Here is a 19787-nt window from a genome sequence, read left to right on the forward strand (position 1 = left end):
CAGTGAATCATAATGCGTTTGAGCTGTAATATCTTTGACCATTACAAATTTTATATCTAGCATTCCCCTGCCTGAAATATCTATCTCCTATAGAAAAATGTCCAATGTGCCAACACGATGCGACTCGTTCAGATATTCCATTGATCAGAAAATGACCTGTCTGTAATATTGGTTTATCAGTATCTCTAAAAGTAACCATTCTGCGATACGTTTTACATTTGCTTAAGAAAATGAACCAATAAACCATAACCACCTCAGAAATAATGAAGTGCATAAATGCTCAAACTCCTTTAAGTGATCATGTTGGTTTCTCACCCACCGAACTAAATATCCCTAAAATTAGCTTTTCTAACTGAATGAACAGAACAATAGAAATAGTTCTGGGGTTGCTGAAAATCTAATCTTTTAATACCTAAATCACTACTTCACAATGGTTTGTTCCCCTGCTCTCTGGAGCCTCAACCATTTCTCCTGCTGTATTGCCAATGGTTTTGTCTTTTAGCCAAGCATCCACTTATCCTATTTATAAAAAAACCTGTTTCATTCTGAGCGCAGAGTCTGCCCAACAGAAGGATGTTTGTGCAGGTTTCCAGCAGAACATATCAACACATGTATGCCCTGAAGCATGCAAAACTCTCATCCACTTATCTCCCTCTTATGCCAGTTAGAGTCATAGAGGTTTACAGCATGGAAACAGGCCCTTCAGCCCAACTTGTCCATGCTGCCCTTTTTAAAAAAAAAACTCCTAAGCTAATCCCAATTGCCCGCATTTGGCCCATATCCCTCTATACTTATCTTATCCATGCAACTGTCTAAATGCTTTTTAAAAGACAAAATTGTACCCGCCTCTACTACTACCTCTCGCAGCTTGTTTCAGACACTCACCACCCTGTGTGTGAAAACATTGCCCCTTTGAACACTTTCATATCTCTCCCCTCTCACCTTAAACGTATGCCCTCTAGTTTTAGACTCCCCTACCTTTGGGAAAAGATATTGATTATCTAGCTGATCTGTGCCCCTCTTATTTTACAGACCTCTATAATGTCACCCCTCAGCCTTCTACGCTCCAGAGAAAAAAGTCCCAGGTCTATCCAACCTCTCCTTATAACTCAATCCATCAAGTCCGGGTAGCATCCTAGTAAATCTTTGCTGCACTCTTTCTAGTTTAATAATATCCTTTCTGTAATAGGGTGACCAGAACTGTACACAGTATTCCAAGTGTGGCCTTACCAATGTCTTATACAACTTCAATAAGACGTCCCAACTCCTGTATTCAATGTTCTGACCAATGAAACCAAGCATGCTGAATGCCTTCTTCACCACTCTGTCCACCTGTGACTCCACTTTCAAGGAGCTATGAACATGTACCCCTAGATCTCTTTGTTCTGTAACTCTCCCCAATGCCCTACAATTAACTGAGTAAGTCCTGCCCTGGTTCAATCTACCAAAATGCTTCACCTCACATTTATTTACTTGGCTAAAGTTCTTCGGAGCTCTAATTATACAGTTAATTCTGAAAAATAGCTTTCATGTCCAACTCAACAGTAGCTTGCATTGATAGAATGCCCTTAAAGTAACATCCCAAAGGAATTCACAAATAGGCATAATGAAAATAAGTGCCTAGTCAGGAATGGAAAGAAGAAGTGGCAACAACTTGGTTGAGGTGATGGACCTTGACAATATCTTTGAAACTAGAGCAAGGTAGCCAAATTTAGGAAACAAGTTCCAAGAGTAGGACAAAGGCAGCTGAAAATTCTGTTATCAATGGTGGGATAGAAAGAAGGTAGAATTGGGGAAATATAGTGTGCCATAAGGAGATTGCAGAAGTTGGTGTGGCGAGGGATAATTATAGATAACAAGAATTCTTAATTCACTGGGGGATGGGGAGCTATTGTAGGACTCTGTGTTATGTTTCAGCAATCATTTCATGCCGGTTTTGTCTCCAGTGGGGAGACTAGAATTGGGTCTCCTTCACTTCTCGTTTTACCACAATTGGTTGAATCCTCGGTATGAACCACAAATTAAATAATCTTCCAAGGTCCTTCAAGAGTGTGAACAATGACTTCAAGCGCTATGGGCTGCAGTTCTTTTTGACTTCGTGATATTGATAGACCCCTTGACTGGATCTGAACCTTGATCCTCATGCTTGGTACCATCAGCTCTCAGCAAGGGAATTAGATTTCACCTGGAGACAACAAGTATCCAAAGTATCCAGATGGTTGGCCTCTTATTAGGGGATCTCCAAAATGCAAAAACCACAGAATGGAAGCAGCCCTGGAATGACCGTGTCTCCAATATACTTCCCCGCCAGCAGTATGACTGAGAAATCAGTGCAATGACAAAATCACAACTCCAGCTTGTGATACCACAATGCTGCATTTTAGTGCTCTTTTTCTAGTGTCCTAGACTTTGGCTTTCTGAGACAAATACATCTGTATCATATTCTCTCAAAGGGCACATATAAATTTAAAATCATTGTTCTCATTGATTTGTATCTATCTCAGGTTGCTGATATTAATGGACTTTGGTGTTACAATTTAGAATTTTTCACTAGTAATGCAACAGATACAAGAATAGCCCTTTCTTGACTTCCAAGCACATACAATTTAAACACGACAAATCAGCAAAGACAGAGTAACCACAAATAGGATTGACTTACCAAGGCTCAGAATCAAGAGGTGGGATACTCCTACTCTAAATGCACAGCTCCACTAAAACGGCTATTAGTGCAAAGGTATTCTCATTTTGGTGATTTTATAAAGTTCTCATGCAATTTACACTGTTAACTAAACAACTTGATTGAAATTCATCTCAGTATAAAAGGACATTAGTCTGGAATTTTGCAGCTGCTAATGCCGGCAGGATCTTCTATACCAATTGGGTAATGAGTCTTTTTGCTTTCCAATTGATATAGAAAGATACCTTGTGTCCAAGGATGGGCATGACGGCTGACTAATAAAAACATAAGAACTAGGAGCAGGAGTAGGCCATCTGGCCCCTCGAGCCTGCTCCGCCATTCAATAAGATTATGGCTGATCTTTTTGTAGACTCAGCTCCACTTACCCGCCCGCTCACTATAACCCTTAATTCATAAGAACATAAGAACATAAGAAATAGGAGCAGGAGTAGGCCATCTGGCCCTTCGAGCCTGCCCCGCCATTCAACAAGATCATGGCTGATCTGAAGCGAATCAGTTCCACTTACCCGCCTCTCCCCATATCCCCTAATTCCCTTATCGATCAGAAAACTATCTACCCGTGATTTAAACATATTCAACGAGGAAGCCTCCACCACTTCAATGGGCAGAGAATTCCAGAGATTCACTACCCTCTGAGAGAAGAAGTTCCCCCTCAACTCTGTTCTGAACCGGCCCCCCCTTATTTTGAGGCTGTGCCCTCTAGTTCTGGTTTCCCTTCTAAGTGGAAAGAATCTCTCCACCTCTACCCTATCCAGCCCCTTCATTATCTTATATGTCTCTATAAGATCACCCCTCATCCTTCTAAACTCCAACGAGTACAGACCCAATCTGTTTAATCTCTCCTCATAAGCCACACCCCTCATCTCCGGTATCAACCTGGTGAACCTTCTCTGCACTCCCTCCAAGGCCAATATATCCTTTCGCAAATAAGGGGACCAAAACTGCACACAGTACTCCAGTTGCGGCCTCACCAGTGCCTTGTACAGTTGCAGCAAGACCTCCCTGCTTTTATATTCTATCCCCCTCGCGATAAAGGCCAACATTCCATTCGCCTTCTTAGAATCATAGAAATCATAGAAACCCTACAGTGCAGAAGGAGGCCATTCGGCCCATCGAGTCTGCACCGACCACAATCCCACCCAGGCCCTATCCCCACATATTTTACCCGCTAATCCCTCTAACCTACACATCTCAGGACTCTAAGGGGCAATTTTTAACCTGGCCAATCAACCTAACCCGCACATCTTTGGACTGTGGGAGGAAACCGGAGCACCCGGAGGAAACTCACGCAGACACGAGGAGAATGTGCAAACTCCACACAGACAGTGACCCGAGCTGGGAATTGAACCGGGTCACTGTCTGTGTGGAGTTTGCACATTGATCACCTGCTGCACCTGCAGACTGAGTTTTTGCGATTCGTGCACAAGGACCCCCAGGTCCCTCTGCACAGTCGCACGATGTAATTTTTCTCCATTTAAATAATATTCCAATTTACTATTATTTCTTCCAAAGTGGATAACCTCACATTTGCTAACGTTATATTCCATCTGCCAGATCCTCGCCCACTCGCTCAGCCTATCCAAATCTCTTTGCAGACTTTCCGCGTCCTCCACGCAATTCATTTTCCCACTCACCTTCGTGTCATCAGCAAACTTGAATACCCTACATTCAGTCCCCTCCTCCAGATCATCTATGTAAATGGTAAACAATTGAGGCCCCAGCACCGATCCCTGCGGCACGCCACTGGTCACTAACTGCCAACCAGAAAAGCACCCATTTATCCCAACTCTCTGCTTCCTGTTTGATAGCCAATCTCCAATCCACGCCAACACCTTACCCCTAACTCCGTGTACCCCAATCTTCTGCAGCAACCTTTTGTGAGGCACCTTATCGAATGCCTTCTGGAAATCTAAAAACACCACATCCACCGGTTCCCCTCTGTCAACTGCACTAGTGACATCTTCATAAAAGTCCAGTAGATTCGTCAAACACGACTTTCCCTTCATGAATCCATGCTGTGTCTGCTTGACCGAACCATTCTTATTCAGGTGCTCTGTTATTTCCTCTTTAATAATGGACTCTAGCATCTTCCCAACTACGGACGTTAAGCTAACTGGCCTGTAGTTACCCGCCTTTTGTCTACTTCCTTTTTTAAACAGCGGCGTAACAGTAGCTGTTTTCCAGTCAGCCGGCACTACCCCAGAGTCCAGCGAATTTTGATAAATTACTACTAACGCATCTGCTATTACCTCAGCCATTTCTTTCAGTACCCTGGGATGCATTCCATCCGGGCCCGGGGACTTGTCTACCTTCAGTCCTATTAGTCTACCAAGCACCACCTCCTTAGTAACAGTAATTGTATTAAGGACCTCCCCTCCCACCAACTCTCAATCTCTAATATTCGGCAAACTATTTGTGTCTTCCACCGTGAAGACCGACACAAAGAACTTATTTAAAGTCTCAGCCATTTCCTCGTTTTCCACTATTAAATCCCCCCTCTCATCTTCCAAGGGTCCAACATTCACTCTCGCCACTCTATTCCTTTTTATGTACTTGTAAAAACTTTTACTATCATTTTTTATATTTTGAGCTAGTTTAGTTTCATAATCTATCTTTCCTTTCTTAATCGCTTTCTTAGTCGTTCTTTGTTTTTCTTTAAAGCTTTCCCTATCCACTAATTCTCCACTATTTTTGGCCACTCTGTACGTATCTGATTTTATTTTAATACTCTTCTTTATTTCCTTCGTTATCCACGTCCGGTTATCCTTTTTCTTACAGTCCTTCTTTATCACCGGAATATATTTTTGCTGAGTACTTAAAAAAATCTCCTTAAAAATCCTCCACTGTTCCTCAGCTGTCCTACCTACCAGTCTGCTCGCCCAGTCTACATTAGCCAATTCCATCCTCATCCTATCGTACTCCCCTCTGTTCAAGCAGAGGACACTGGTTTGGGACCCTACTTTCTCACCCTCCATCTGTATCAGAAATTCCACCATATTATGATCACTCATCCCCAAGAGGATCCTTCACAAGAAGATCCTTAATCCTACCTGTCTCATTGCACAGGACCAGATCCAAGATAGCTCGCTCTCTCGTAGGTTCTGTAACGTACTGTTCAATGAAACAATCCCGACAGCATTCCAAGAACTCTTCCTCAAGCCCTCCACGTTCAATTTGAGTCGACCAATCAATATGTAGGTTAAAATCCCCCATGATTATTGCCGTTCCACTTTTGCACGCATCCATTATTTGCTTGTTTATAGCCCTCCCCACCTCTAAGTTATTATTTGGGGGCCTATAGACCACGCCTACCAGTGTCTTTCTCCTCCTACTATTCCTCATCTCCACCCACAACGATTCCACGTTTTGCTCCTTAGAGCCTATGTCGTCTCTCACTGCCGTCCTGATATTATCCTTTATTAACAAAGCTACCCCACCTCCTTTTTCTACCTGTCTATCCTTCCTAAATGCCTGATAACCCTGTATATTCAGTTCTCAGTCCCGGTCACCCTGCAACCACGTTTCTGTGATGGACACTAGATCATATTCATTTGTATGGATTTGTGCCATCAACTAATTTACTTTGTTTCGAATGCTTCGTGCATTCAGGCATTCCTTTGCTATTCAAAAATGTATCTATCTTTGCCTTAAAAACATTCAATGAGGTAACCTCAACTGCTTCATTGGGCAGGGAATTCCACAAATTCACAACCCTTTGTGTGAAGAAGTTCTTCCTAAATGCAGTTCTAAATCTGCTCCCCCTTATTTTGAGGCCACGTCCCCTAGTTCTAGTTTCACCTGCCAGCGGAAACAACTTCCCTGCTTCTATCTTATCTATTCCCTTCATAACGTTATACATTTCTATAAGATCTCCCCATATTCTTCTGAATTCCAATGAGTATGGCCCCACTCTACTCAGTCCCTCCTCGTAAGCCAACCCTCTCAACTCCGGAATCAACCTAGTGAATCTCCTCTGCACCCCCTCCAGTGCTAGTGTATCCTTTCTCAAGTAAGGAGACCAAAACTGTACACAGTACTCCAGGTGTGGCCTCATCAGCACCTTATACAGCTGCAACATAACCTCGCTGTTTTTAAACTCCATCCCTCTAGCAATAAAGGACAAAATTCCCTTTGCCTTCTTAATTACCTACTGCACCTGCAAACCAACTCCTTGTGATTCTTGCACAAGGACACCCAGGTCCCTCTGCACAGCAGCATGCTGCAATTTTTGACCATTTAAATAATAGTCCATTTTGCTGTTATTCCTACCAAAATGGATGATCTCACATCTAATAAGGGTGGTTGTAGAGAGTTGTTTTTCAAACTGGAGGCCTGTGACCAGCGGTGTGCCTCAGGGATCAGTGCTGGGCCCACTGTTATTTGTCATTTATATTAATGATTTGGATGAGAATATAGGGAGCATGGTTAGTAAGTTTGCAGATGACACCAAGATTGGTGGCATAGTGGACAGTGAAGAAAGTTATCTCCAATTGCAACGGGATCTTGATCAATTGGGCCAGTGGGCTGACGAATGGCAGATGGAGTTTAATTTAGAGAAATGCGAGGTGATGCATTTTGGTAGATTGAACCAGGGGAGGACTTACTCAGTTAATGGTAGGGCGTTGGGGAGAGTTACAGAACAAAGAGATCTAGGGGTACATGTTCATAGCTCCTTGAAAGTGGAGTCGCAGGTGGACAGAGTGGTGAAGAAGGCATTCGGCATGCTTGGTTTCATCGGTCAGAACATTGAATACAGGAGTTGGGACGTCTTGTTGAAGTTGTACAAGACATTGGTGAGGTCACACTTGGAATACTGTGTGCAATTCTGGTCACCTTATTATAGAAAGGATATTATTAAACTAGAAAGAGTGCAGAAAAGATTTACTAGGATGCTACCGGGACTTGATGGATTGAGTTATAAGGAGAGGCTGAATAGACTGGGACTTTTCTCTCTGGTGCGTAGGAGGCTGAGGGGTGACCTTATAGAGGTCTATAAAATAATGAGGGGCATAGACAAGGTAGATAGTCAAGATCTTTTCCCAAAGGTAGGGGAGTCTAAAACTAGAGGGCATAGGTTTAAGGTGAGAGGGAAGATACACAAATGTGTCCAGAGGGGCAATTCTTTCACACAGAGGGTGGTGAATGTCTGGAACAAGCTGCCAGAGGTAGTGGTAGAGGTGGGTACAATTTTATCTTTTAAAAGCATTTAGATAGTTACACGGGTACGATGGGTATAGAGGGATATGGGCCAAATGCGGGCAATTGAGATTAGCTTAGGGGTTTTAAAAAAAAAAGGGCAGCATGGACAAGTTGGACCAAAGGGCCTGTTTCCATGCTGTAAACCTCTATGACTCAACCAACATTGTACCCCATCTGCCAGACCCTCGCCCACTCACTTAGACTATCTATATCCCTTTGCAGACTTTCAGCATCCTCTGCACACTTTGCCATTCATCTTCGTGTCATCTGTGAATTTTGACACACTACACTTGGTCCTCAACTCCAAATCATCTATGTAAATCGTACACAATTGCAGTCCCAACACTGATCCCTGAGGCACACCACTAGTCATTGATCGCCAACCAGAAAAACACCCATTTACCCCCAGTCTTTGCTTTCTGTTAGTTAACCAATCTTCTATCCATGCGAATACATTACCCGTAACACCTTTATCTTATGTAGCAGTCTTTGGTGCAGCACCTTGTCAAATGCCTTCCGAAAATCTAGATACACCACATCCACAGATTCCCCATTCTCCACTGCGCATGTAATGTTCTCAAAGAATTCCACCAAATTAGTCAAACATGACCTGCCCTTCATGAACCCATTCTGCATCTTCCCAATGGGACAATTTATATCCAGATGTCTCACTATTTCTTCCATGATAGATTCAAGCATTTTCCCTACTACAGAAGTTAAGCCAACCGGCCCTTAGTTACCAGCCTTTTGTCTACCACCTTTTTAAAACAATGGCGTCACATTTGCTGTTTTCCAATCTGCGGGAATCACCCCAGAGTCCAGCGAATTTTGGTAAATTAGCACTAGTGCATTTGCTATTTTCCCCGCCATCTCTTTTAGTACCCTGGGAGGCATTCCATCAGGGCCAGGAGACTTGTCTGGAGCATGGGAGAAGTTGCGTGATGAAAAATCACTGACAACTCTACTCTCAGTCCTGGGAGTCATGAGACTGAGGTAAAGGATGGGGGATAGAAAGGGAATACAGATGACAGCAAGAGAGAAAATTGAGTACAGAAACATAGAAAATAGAAGCAGGAGTAGGCCATTTGGCCCTTCGAGCCAATCATTTTGATCATCAAAATCAATATCCTGATCCCACCTTCCCCCGATATCCCTTTAGCCCCAAGAGCTATATCTAATTTCTTCTTGAAATCCCTCATTGTAAGTTAAATGGCCTTCAATTAGGTGATGTTTTGCCGATTAAAAAAAACAGACTCTCGCACCACAGGATGAGTGACCAGCAAATAAAACTCAATATAAAAACTCCTTTATCTGAAAAGACTTGTGGACAAACCCGCAGATTTGGGACAAGAAAACCACCAGAATTATATATAAACAACATTGTATAGTGACAAGCACTGACAGCTTACACTAAATCTCCCATTGGCACATGTAAGAATAACATGAAGTTCATAATAATAAATGCAGATAATCATGGGTCTTACAGTAAACCCTAATAGGACACAAGGAGCAAAGTTGCACACAGGTTATCTGGATCATTGATCAGCCATGTCACAAAAACATTAACTACCACACATTCTCCCTGTGCACAAAGAATGCCAGGTCACCTCGAGTCATTTAGCATGAAAATTAACACCTTTTATTGTTTCCGCAATATCATGATTGCATACGCCTCTAAATCAGTCAAAGGTAACTTGTTTAGAAGCAATTTCCTTTTCTTCCTTTATTTATAGGGCAGGAACATTAAATATAAAAATAAATTCCAATTCTTATTTTCTTAAATTGCCACATAACTATTTATAGTCATTTTTTATTAGCAAAATCTTCTATTTCCCATTTAAAAAATCTGAAAATTGCATGCAAAACATAAATGAGAAGTCAGAATGTGGACCAATAAATTAATACCTTGTAATTTCTCCACCCTTTCTTTTTATGCTTCTGAAGGCAGTTAGCTCAGAGACCTTTTTAAAAGAAATTTCTGGCCCTTTGGTTTATATTTTAGTGACATATTTAATTTGTTGCCATTCTTTGTGGAGCCTGCATTAAACAATATCCATAGAAATAAACAATACTCAAATATGCAGCTTTCAGAAGATCTGCTACATAGTGAAGCGGACTCGATGGGCCGAGTGGTCTAATTCTGCTCCTGTGTCTTATGGTCTTAATAAAAACATCACAACTGATCGTCATTCCCTTTTCATTCCCTCAGTCCACAACTGTCTGGAATATTTCTATGTAAAATCATTGAGATTGCAAACTCAGCCCAAGTAATCAACTCAACTGGAATCCGTCCACTTTGGTGGTTTCTGCTGTTGCAATATGGAATGCTAAGAGAGCACTTTGTTACCCAAGTTGAGACTGCACAGGATCCTTGGATTTTTGTGTCTACTTACGCCTACCCATACGAAGCAGGCAGTAAGATTACTATTGGTAAAGCATAGCAGATTAGCCCAATAAGCAAACTATGTAACAATTGCACTCCAGAAATATAAACAATAACTGTTATTGGCTGCTGTAAAGGTCTAAATCTCAGTGGATACAGATTTCAATGGAAATAAAATGTTGAAATCAGAGAATAATTTTACTGACTATATTCTTGAACACAAGAAAAGGCACAACAAGGTAATGAATAAGTCGTCTCTCTTTAGCTATTATATATATTCATGCCAGAGTGCTGATCAATTTTGAATCTATGTTTAACACTTATAAAAACACACATTGTGAGAATATTTGAACCCTTCCTGTACCATTCAAAACCGGGTGAACCGAAGAGCAGAACTGACTGTGTTTGTGGATGGCTGCTGCTCGACAGTCCTGCCTAAGGAAAACAGTATAGAAGTAGGGGCAGGGATTTTGTCATAATTTAAGCACTGTGGTAAAAAAAAATCAACTGATGACTCGAAATGAATACAGATTAGAGGATTTCCATGTGGTGAAAGATTACGTAAATAAGACATCAGGACTATGCACTGAAACTAAGTCGATCCAGTTTAGTGCTTTGACCCTAATTAGATGTGCCTCTGAAAGATAATAATAGCTGCAACTATGCAACAAGCCTGAGGATATTACAAAAAAATGGCTGCGATTCATGATATTAGTGAATAATTGGACAATGACTGTTCTAAAAGGCTAATGGATTTATTAAAGGACTATGGGAACACAGTCTCTGACCTTTGTAGTGGATTAACACGATCAAATTTTGTATTACTGAGGAACCATTAACAAGCTGGTCAGGTTCCACTAAAAACGGATCACTGAAGTTGAACTGTGGTAGCAATGTGAGAGTATATGAATACAAAGTTTGCAAATCCCCTACAGGACAGGAGAGATTTAAAAAATTGCTTTCTCAACCCACAGAACACTGCCTCCCATCCATTGCCTCTTCCCTCCATCATTGTGCATTTTATTTTCAGATTGATATTCTGGAGTGTTTAATTGATTGTCTTTGCAGTGATCGAAAAGACTTGGGGAAAGAAGCTGAAGCAAAATACTGCTTGCTATCCTTCCACAGGCTTAATAATTATACTTTTGTCATGGATTTTCCTGGTAACAAGACCCAGAATTAACAAAGGGAATGATGGGATGTAATCTACCTAGCAACAAGAGAGAATCTGCCAGCAGTCCACATTCAAAGGGACTGGTTTTTCCAGTAACGTGGTTAGCAGACATCTAGATAAGATCAGATGTAAATGGCCCTATCATCAGGAAGCAGTTTACTGAGATAACTGAGAGATCAGGGGAGGCACACAGAAGCTAATTTTCGAAAATCAGGAATGTAGGAGAGACAGATGGCCCAATATATGGTGAGCAGAATCAAAGAGTGCCGGGGTATAATTGTCAGCTCCTGCAGAAGCAGCCAGGCAAGTTTAATATCTCACTGACAGGCAAGGGTAACATCTAACAGCAAACCAGCTAAAAGCAGAGGTCCACTTTTAAAGTCTTCATAAAAGCCTTTTGGAAATCCAGGTATATAACATCTACTGGCTCCTGATCATCGACCCTACTAATTGCATCCTCAAAAAACTCTATATGTGTCAAACATAATTTTCCCTTCGTAAAATCATATTGACTGATTCTAATCATACGATTATTTTTTAAGTACATTCCTTAATAATAGTTTCCAGCTTTTCCTGATTACTGAAGTCATGCTAACTGACTTGTAGTTCCCTAGTTGCTTTCTCCTTCCTTTCTTGAAAAGCAGTGTTACAACTTCCAAGCTAATGGGAATGTTCCCAAGTCTAAGGAATTTTGAAAAACCATAGCCAGCATCCACTATCATAATAATTATCTCTTCTAGAGCCCTAGGATGTAGGCCATCAAGTCCCAAGGATTTGTTGGATTTTAGTTCTTCAAGTTTCTCCACTATTTTTTCTCTGCTGATATTAATTTCCTCATTCTTTTTAGTTCCTATTTTACCCTCTATTTCTGACATGCAACTTTCTACAGTAAAGGCAGACACAAAGGTCAGAACTTCCCAGCTGTTCATGCCGGAAGCCATCATGAAACCATTCTACACATTTTCTAGATCACCCATAGCAATTTGATTGTTCTAGTCTAAAGATTAAAGTCCCCCTTAATTATTGCATTGCCTTTGTCACACACTCCAATTATTTCTTATTTAATGCTCGACCCAACTACCTTAGGGAACCTATAAACTACCCCTACCATTAGTTTCTGACACTTGCTATTCTGATCTCCACCCATTCTGATTCTACTTCATAATCTTCTGAGCACAGGTCCTTTCTCACAAATGTCCTGAGAAGTGTTTAGAGTATTGTCTTAAAACCCAAGTTTTATAATTATATTTTGTTTGAATTTTGCTTATTTCACCCTTTGTATACCAATGCAGAGAAAAAGATCAAACTATAAAATCAGAAGGCCTAAATACATACTGCACAGAATTGTTTCAAATTATGGGTTTGCACTCTATACTAATTTGAGGTCAATAATACCAGTCTCTCTCATAAGTGGAGGCTTTGCCTCATAGTGTGTTTTTATAATTTTCTTGAAGGTGAGCTGATAAATACTTTAGTGAAACAACGGGAGGGATTTTCCAGCCACGCTTGTCCCAAGGCCGGAAAATCCCGCCCAAGGTCAATGGACCTTTGTGTGGTCCGTGTCCCGCCTGCTACGATTCCTGTGGCGGGCGGGATGAAAAAATTCCACCTAATATCAAATCCACCTAATATCAAATATAAACCAATTTTTAATTTTGTTTATATGTAATATTAGGAATGAACAGAATACATTAGACAGGGAATTTCAGCCTATTTCATAATGCTTCTTTTAAAATAAAATTTAGTAAGCTAAATACATTGTATGAATTAGGAAAATCTTTAAAGCCAATCAGTTCTAACCTCCAGAAGGTATCTCCCCTTATGATCATTATCCCTTTTAACCTCTGCAGATTGAGTTTTGTGTTGCAATCAGATAGGAAGACAAAGACTTCACCCCAGATTAGCACTGCTGCCTCACAGCTCCAGGGCCCTGGGTTCGATTCCTGGCTCGGGTCACTGTCTGTGTGGAGTTTGTGCATTCTCCCGTGTCTGCATGGGTTTCCTCCAGGTGCTCCGGTTTCCTCCCACAGTCCAAAGATATGCGAGTTAGGTACATTGGCCATGCTAAATTGCCCCTTACTGTGCCAGGATGCGTAGGTTAGAGGGATTAGCAGGGTAAATATGTGGGGTTATGAGGATAGGGCCTAAGTGGGATGCTGTCGGTGCAGACTCAATGGGCTCCTTCTGCACTGTAGGGATTCTATGATTCTATGAGATGTTCCCCAGCTGTCCAAGTCAGAAGGCTGGCCACAGAGACTGCCAATTTCCTCTATCTCTTGAACTCTCTATATGCCTTTAAGCACTCCAATTAAATATTGGGAAGATTGAAGCAATTGCCTTTGGCATTGGCTGCAAAATCCATTCCCTAGCTATCATCGCCATCTTTTTACTGGCATTTGTCAGAAGTGGAATGGAACTGTTCACAATCTTGGTATGATATGCAATGTGAAGTTTGTACCATCACCAAGACCATCTATTTCCACCTTTGTAATATCGCCCAACTCCACCCTAACCTCAGATCATCTGCTACTGAAATTATCTATGCCTTTATTATCTTCAGACTTGACATTCCAATGCTCTCCTGGCTGGCCTTCCTTCTTGCAACCTTCATAAATGCAAGGTAATTTAAAACTCTGCTGCCCGTATCTTGCCTCACATCAAGCCCCGTTCATTCATCAATCCCTTTGCTCACTGGGTTTACAGTGGCTCGCAGTTAAATGGTACCTTAATTTTAAAATTCTTGTCCTTGTTTCCACATCTTTCTTTGGCCTTTCCTCTCCTGATCTCTGTAAACTCCTCACCAAGATACCAACATTTCTCCAATTCTTGCCCCTTGCTCATCCTCAATTTTAATCACTCCAACATTGTTCGTCATACCCTCAGCTGCCAAAATCCTAGCTCTGAATTTCTTCTCTAAAATCTCTTGTTCTTGAACTCCTTTTTTAAATAAAAAGCACTTTAATACCAACGTTTTGGTCCAATTTCTGGTCACCCGCCCTAATGTTTGACTTTACTAATGGTGCTTAGAAATACAAGTAATCCTTGTTCTTAACATCCATGCAAAGCTTTTGGCCACCTAAATTAATATATTATTTGGCTCTGCATCTATTTTTTTTGTAATGTCTTTGTTAAGTGCCAGATGAATGCAAGTTATTGTTGAAGGATTAGAATTGGGAGTGGGTAAGAAGTCAAACCTCAAGCTCTCTTCCTAACTAAGAATCATATTGTGTGTGGCAAGATGTGATGTAGAATCTGTACCTCACATGAGGAAGCTGTCTCCTTAAGTACATTTCTGATTAGATTCAATCAAAATGCTAGCCAGAAAATTGATTGAACGGTGTTTTGAACTTTTTTTCGCGGTTCAACGCGTTTTGCAACCTAAGTTTTAATTCTTCGCAAGTTTTATTTTTCTTCAAAAATAAAAAATAATTCTGTTGTTTTATATTTGACTTTATCTCACGAAGAAACCAATCATTCTGACTTTTGAAGATGAAAAAATGCATATGGTGACTCATTTGAGTTTACGGCATCCAGCTCCCATAACAAAGTGTTCTCAACCTAAAAGAATATCCAATTCCAGCTCCAAAACTGTAACACAAGCAAACTATAATTTTTTACTCTTAGCATCATACTGAAGGTATCCTTATGTGCATTGCAGATCACTGGGGTTCCATAATATTTACCTTTGTGTTAAAGCAATCTGCATTCTGGGTTATCTTATAAAGCTGTGGAAATCGCAGCATGTTCTCTTGACTGCATGTTCTTTCAAAAATGCCCAGTGAGAAAGGAGGTAGGGCTGTGAAAATCTAGAGGGGGAAATGAAAAAGACTTCCATGAATTTTTTTAAAAACATAGCAGTGGAGGCTTCAAGTTCCTTTCAGTTACTAAACCATAAAGTATGGACTAAAAGTTACTAAAGCCCAGGACATTTAGGGTAAAGTATGCATTTGATAAATTATACATATTTCACAAATACCAAGGTGAAAAATAACTTGTATTTACATAACACATTTAATGTAAAATGGGTCCAGAAATGCTACACAACTGGAGATAAGCAAGGGAAAGGGATACAAGAGAGGACAGCAATTAGGAGAGCTGATTGAAAGTATGGTTGAAAATTTGTTTTGAGATCATTTTTAAAAGTGGAGACAAGGTGATATTAAGAAACAAGATTTCAGAGGAAATAGTAGGCACCAACGTATTTGGTTCAGATAGTAGCATTCACACTCCTGCCTGTAGGCATAGGGTGGGATGTCATTGCTTTAGTTTGTAATCTAAGCCAATAATCCAGTGCAATAATGAGTGAGTGCTGCATTGCTGCCGGAGCCACCCTTTCAGAATAAAATGAAAAATCCAAGTCATGACTGTTTATTTTGATACACGTTAACTCGGAGGGCTTCTGCACTCAGTTACACACCAGAGGTTCCCCCACCAGCGGATTTGAAGGCAAGGGGAAAGCTCGTAAAATCTAGCATGTGGCTTTCCCACTGCCTACCTGCCCATTCTTAACCTGTATGAAATTTTATGGGGGGGGAAATTACTTCTCTCAAAGGGTCGTGAGTCTGCGGAATTCACTATCCCAGGGCATGGTGGATACTGGGACTTGAAGTTTAAGGAAAAGACAGACAGATTTTTAATTAGTAAGGGTTTGAAGGGCTATAGTGAATGGACAGGAAAATGGAGTTAATTTGATTTATTGTCACATGGATTGGGATACACTGAAAAGTATTGTTCCTTGCATGCTACGCAGACAAAACATCGTTCATACAGTACATTGGGGAAAAGGGAAGGAGAGGGTGGAGAATGTAGTGTTACAGTCATAGCTAGGGTGTTGAGAAAGTTCAGCTTAATATATGGTAGGACAATTCAAAAGTCTGATGGCAGCAGGGAAGAAGCTGTTCTTGAGTTGGTTGATGCATGTTCTCAGACTTTTGTATCTTCTTCTCGACAGAAGAAGGTGGAATAGAAAATGTCCGGGGTGCGTGGGGTCCTTGAATATGCTGGCTGCTTTTTCAAGACAGCGGGAAGTGTGGACAGAGTCAATGGATGGGACGCTGGTTTGCATGATGGACTGGGCTACGTTGACAACCCTTGGTAGTTGCTTGCAGTCTTAACCAGAGCAGGAGCCATACCAAGCTGTGATACATCTGGAAAGCATGCTTTCTATGGTGTATCTGTGAAAAATTGGTGAGAGTTGTAGTGGACATGCTAAATTTCCTTATCCTCCTGAGAAAGTAGAGGCTTTCATGAGATCAGCCATGATCGTATTAAATGGCAGAGCAGATTTGAGGAGCTAAATTGCCTATTCCTGCTCCTAGTTATGATTGTGGTAATTAGTTGGGCAATTAAGGATCTCATCCCACCTCTGGGGGAGGGGGCATGGGGGGTGGGGGTCCAGCTCCAGCAACTATTTCCATTGGGGACTGCTTGTAATCATAGCAGTGGCCACCACTCCCACCTGGCGCTACTGGCACCACAGAGCTGCCAACCACCTGACTGGCTGAAAGCCTGAGAGGCAGGATTTCCTCTCCCTAAGGGCTGGAAATCCTGTCTGCAGCCTATTGGCCATTAAATGACAGCAGGGTAACCATTCATCCCCTGGGTGCGGGTCTCCACTGACTTTTTTATCTGGGGGTTGGGGGGGCATGAGGTGGGAAGGGGGACTACCGCACCCTGAAAAATCCAGCCCAAGGTTACGTTTTGGTGCACAAGAGACAGTTAATCAAAGTATTTTTTTGGCCAAGCAAGAGTAAATAAACTTTGTTAGGTATTGTTCTGCAATGTAACAATGTCCATATGTACTTACCACATTATACAGGCCAATACACCATCGCTCAAAGAGAATTTGCCCCGAAAATCCATTGACAAATGCAAACCAAAGCTGTTAACAGACAAAGAAAATCAACAGTTTATTCCTGATAGAACAATAAATTGTCCATCATTAAGATAACAGGCACTTAGAAAATAGGACATTATTTCCCAATAAAACAAGACTTTTTTTTCCAATAAAACCATTTTCTCCATCTTAAGGGAACATCATTTGGACTCAGCTATAACTTTGCAAAACATACCCTCTTCCATCTCTGTTCTGTTTTTTAAAGAAAGGTCACTAACTTCAAAAGGAAAATGTATTCAACTCTTGAGGAATTACAGCCAGCATCAGTCATCATTACTTACAGAGGAACCAGGAAATAGGAAGAGAGAAAAATCATATCCCTACCATGCTACTCCCATGCTGGATACAATGTTAGCTGCACATAGGCAAAAAAAAGGAAAATATCATCACCACGCCAATGAGAATGGCCACTCAGATCATTATACTCGTTCTTTGGATGAGACAATAAATAAAGCTTCTACCTGTTCAAGTTGACATAAGATTTTGCAGGATTATATAAATAAAACCATGGAGTTTTCTCAATGTCATGGTCAACATTTAATTTCATCCCATCAACACCAACAAAATGTGTTATGTGGTCATTTATCTCACTGCTGTTTGTGGGATCTTGCTTTGCACTGATTGGCTGCCATGTTTGCCAGCATAATAAAGAATGACCGGTTTTGAAGAACTCAAAATGTCCCAATGTGTGAAAGGTGCTATATGAATGCAAAGTCTTTCTTTACATGCAGCTAACATTCTGTAAAGGCTGTGCAATAACAGAATTAAACAAAATGAATAAATATGTCAATTACAAGTTTAAAAAGATTATCTTAATCACACATATAAACAATGATAAATTTGGGCTTCAATGCCTTGAAGTGATAGACTATCACCACATCTACAACATATCACATTTTGATCGTCTACTGCTCCACAGCACCAATAAGTTAGTTTGCATTGCAACAATATTTCATGGCACTTCCTTGGGTCACTAAAGAAACATTTCACTTAACCCACCATAGGAAAGAAACTGTAATGAAGAAACAAATAAACTAGCTATTCACACTAATAATATCTAGCTGTGTAGTTATATAAAACCAAGGTGCATGCACATTTTGTCCATCAATGTTTTTGACATTAAAATATTCTAGTTGCTTGCGACTGGTCAGAGACTGAAAATTACCAGCATCTTCCAATCCTTACTGTACAATGATTAAACTCTGACCAGCTATTAGGTGTGGCAATGAAGATAACAGTATAACGTACTGTCACTGGAGAAGTATTAGAATCCATTGAATCCCTATTGTAGGAGGAGGCCATTCGGCCCATCGAGTTTGCACCAGTCCTCCAAAAGAGCACTCTACCTAGGCCCTATCCCTGTAACACCACAGATTGATCATGGCCAATCCACTTAACCTGCACATCTTTGTTATATGTCCATTTTTAATTCAATTGCTCTGAATTAAAAGTCTGGTAAAAAGCACATTTCTTGGATGACTTTTACTTCCTGTAATATCACATTGTTACTAACACCTTTTTCCAGTCACATGCTGCTGATTGGCTCAAAGCAAAAGAACAATAAATCAGAAAAGAGATAGGATAAAAATGAATTCAAGGCTGAGGAGAAACTACTATGAATTTCTGAAGGGATCCAATTTTGAATGCCAATGACATTAGAACCTATCAATAAAAGAAAGCTTTAGGAAACACTTTTCACACAAAGCATAGTGGAATTTTGAAACTATCCCATTATAAGGAACATTTAAGCGGTTATTGGATAGGCACATGGAGCACACCAGGATGATAGGGAGTGGGATAGCTTGATCTTGGTTTCAGATAAAGCTCGGCACAACATCGTGGGCCGAAGGGCCTGTTCTGTGCTGTACTGTTCTATTTCTATGTTCTATAAGGCTAGGACAATTGCAGGTTTTAAGACTGAGATAGCTCAATTTTTATTAGGCAGAAGTATCATGCGGTATGGAGCAAAGACAGGTAAATGGAGTTGAGGAGCAGAATAGCTAGAATCCAAGTACATAACATAAGAAATCGCAACATTCAGCCTCCTTTTAATCCTTTTTACCAGTCAATTATATCATGACTGATCTGTGTTTTAACTCCATTTACCCACCTTGGTACCATAGTTCTCAACATCTTTGCTTCACAAAATCTATTTATCTCACTTTTTCAATGACCTAGTCTCAGAGGCTTTTTTCTTGGGGTGGGTGGCGAGTTCCAGATTTCCACTATCTTTCGCACAAAGAAACGTTTCTTGACACCACCCCACAACTGAATGCTCTCGTTCTAATTTTAAAGTTATATCCCCATGTTCTGGACAGCCCCATCGGAGAAAAGAGTTTCTCCCTATGTAGCCTTTCAAATCCTTGAATCGAACAGCAGGGCAGGGTCAAGGGGTTAAACGCCTTACTCTATTTCTAACGTTCCCAGAAATGTTTCT

General features: G+C 40.9%; 1 protein-coding gene across 1 annotated transcript in view; it reads right to left on the reverse strand.

Moving 5' to 3' along the window:
- Positions 1–19787, reverse strand: part of atp8a2 (ATPase phospholipid transporting 8A2) — a 329927-nt gene that overhangs the window by 76988 nt on the left and 233152 nt on the right. Inside the window, exons 22-23 of the mRNA XM_078221449.1 lie at positions 17261–17335; positions 15138–15260 (exon numbers count right to left, since the gene is read on the reverse strand). Of these exons, the coding sequence (XP_078077575.1) occupies positions 15138–15260; positions 17261–17335 (198 nt within the window). The remainder of the gene's footprint in view (positions 1–15137; positions 15261–17260; positions 17336–19787) is intronic.

This window comes from Mustelus asterias, chromosome 10, assembly GCF_964213995.1.
Source record: "Mustelus asterias chromosome 10, sMusAst1.hap1.1, whole genome shotgun sequence".
In the NCBI taxonomy this organism is placed as follows: Eukaryota; Metazoa; Chordata; class Chondrichthyes; order Carcharhiniformes; family Triakidae; genus Mustelus; species Mustelus asterias.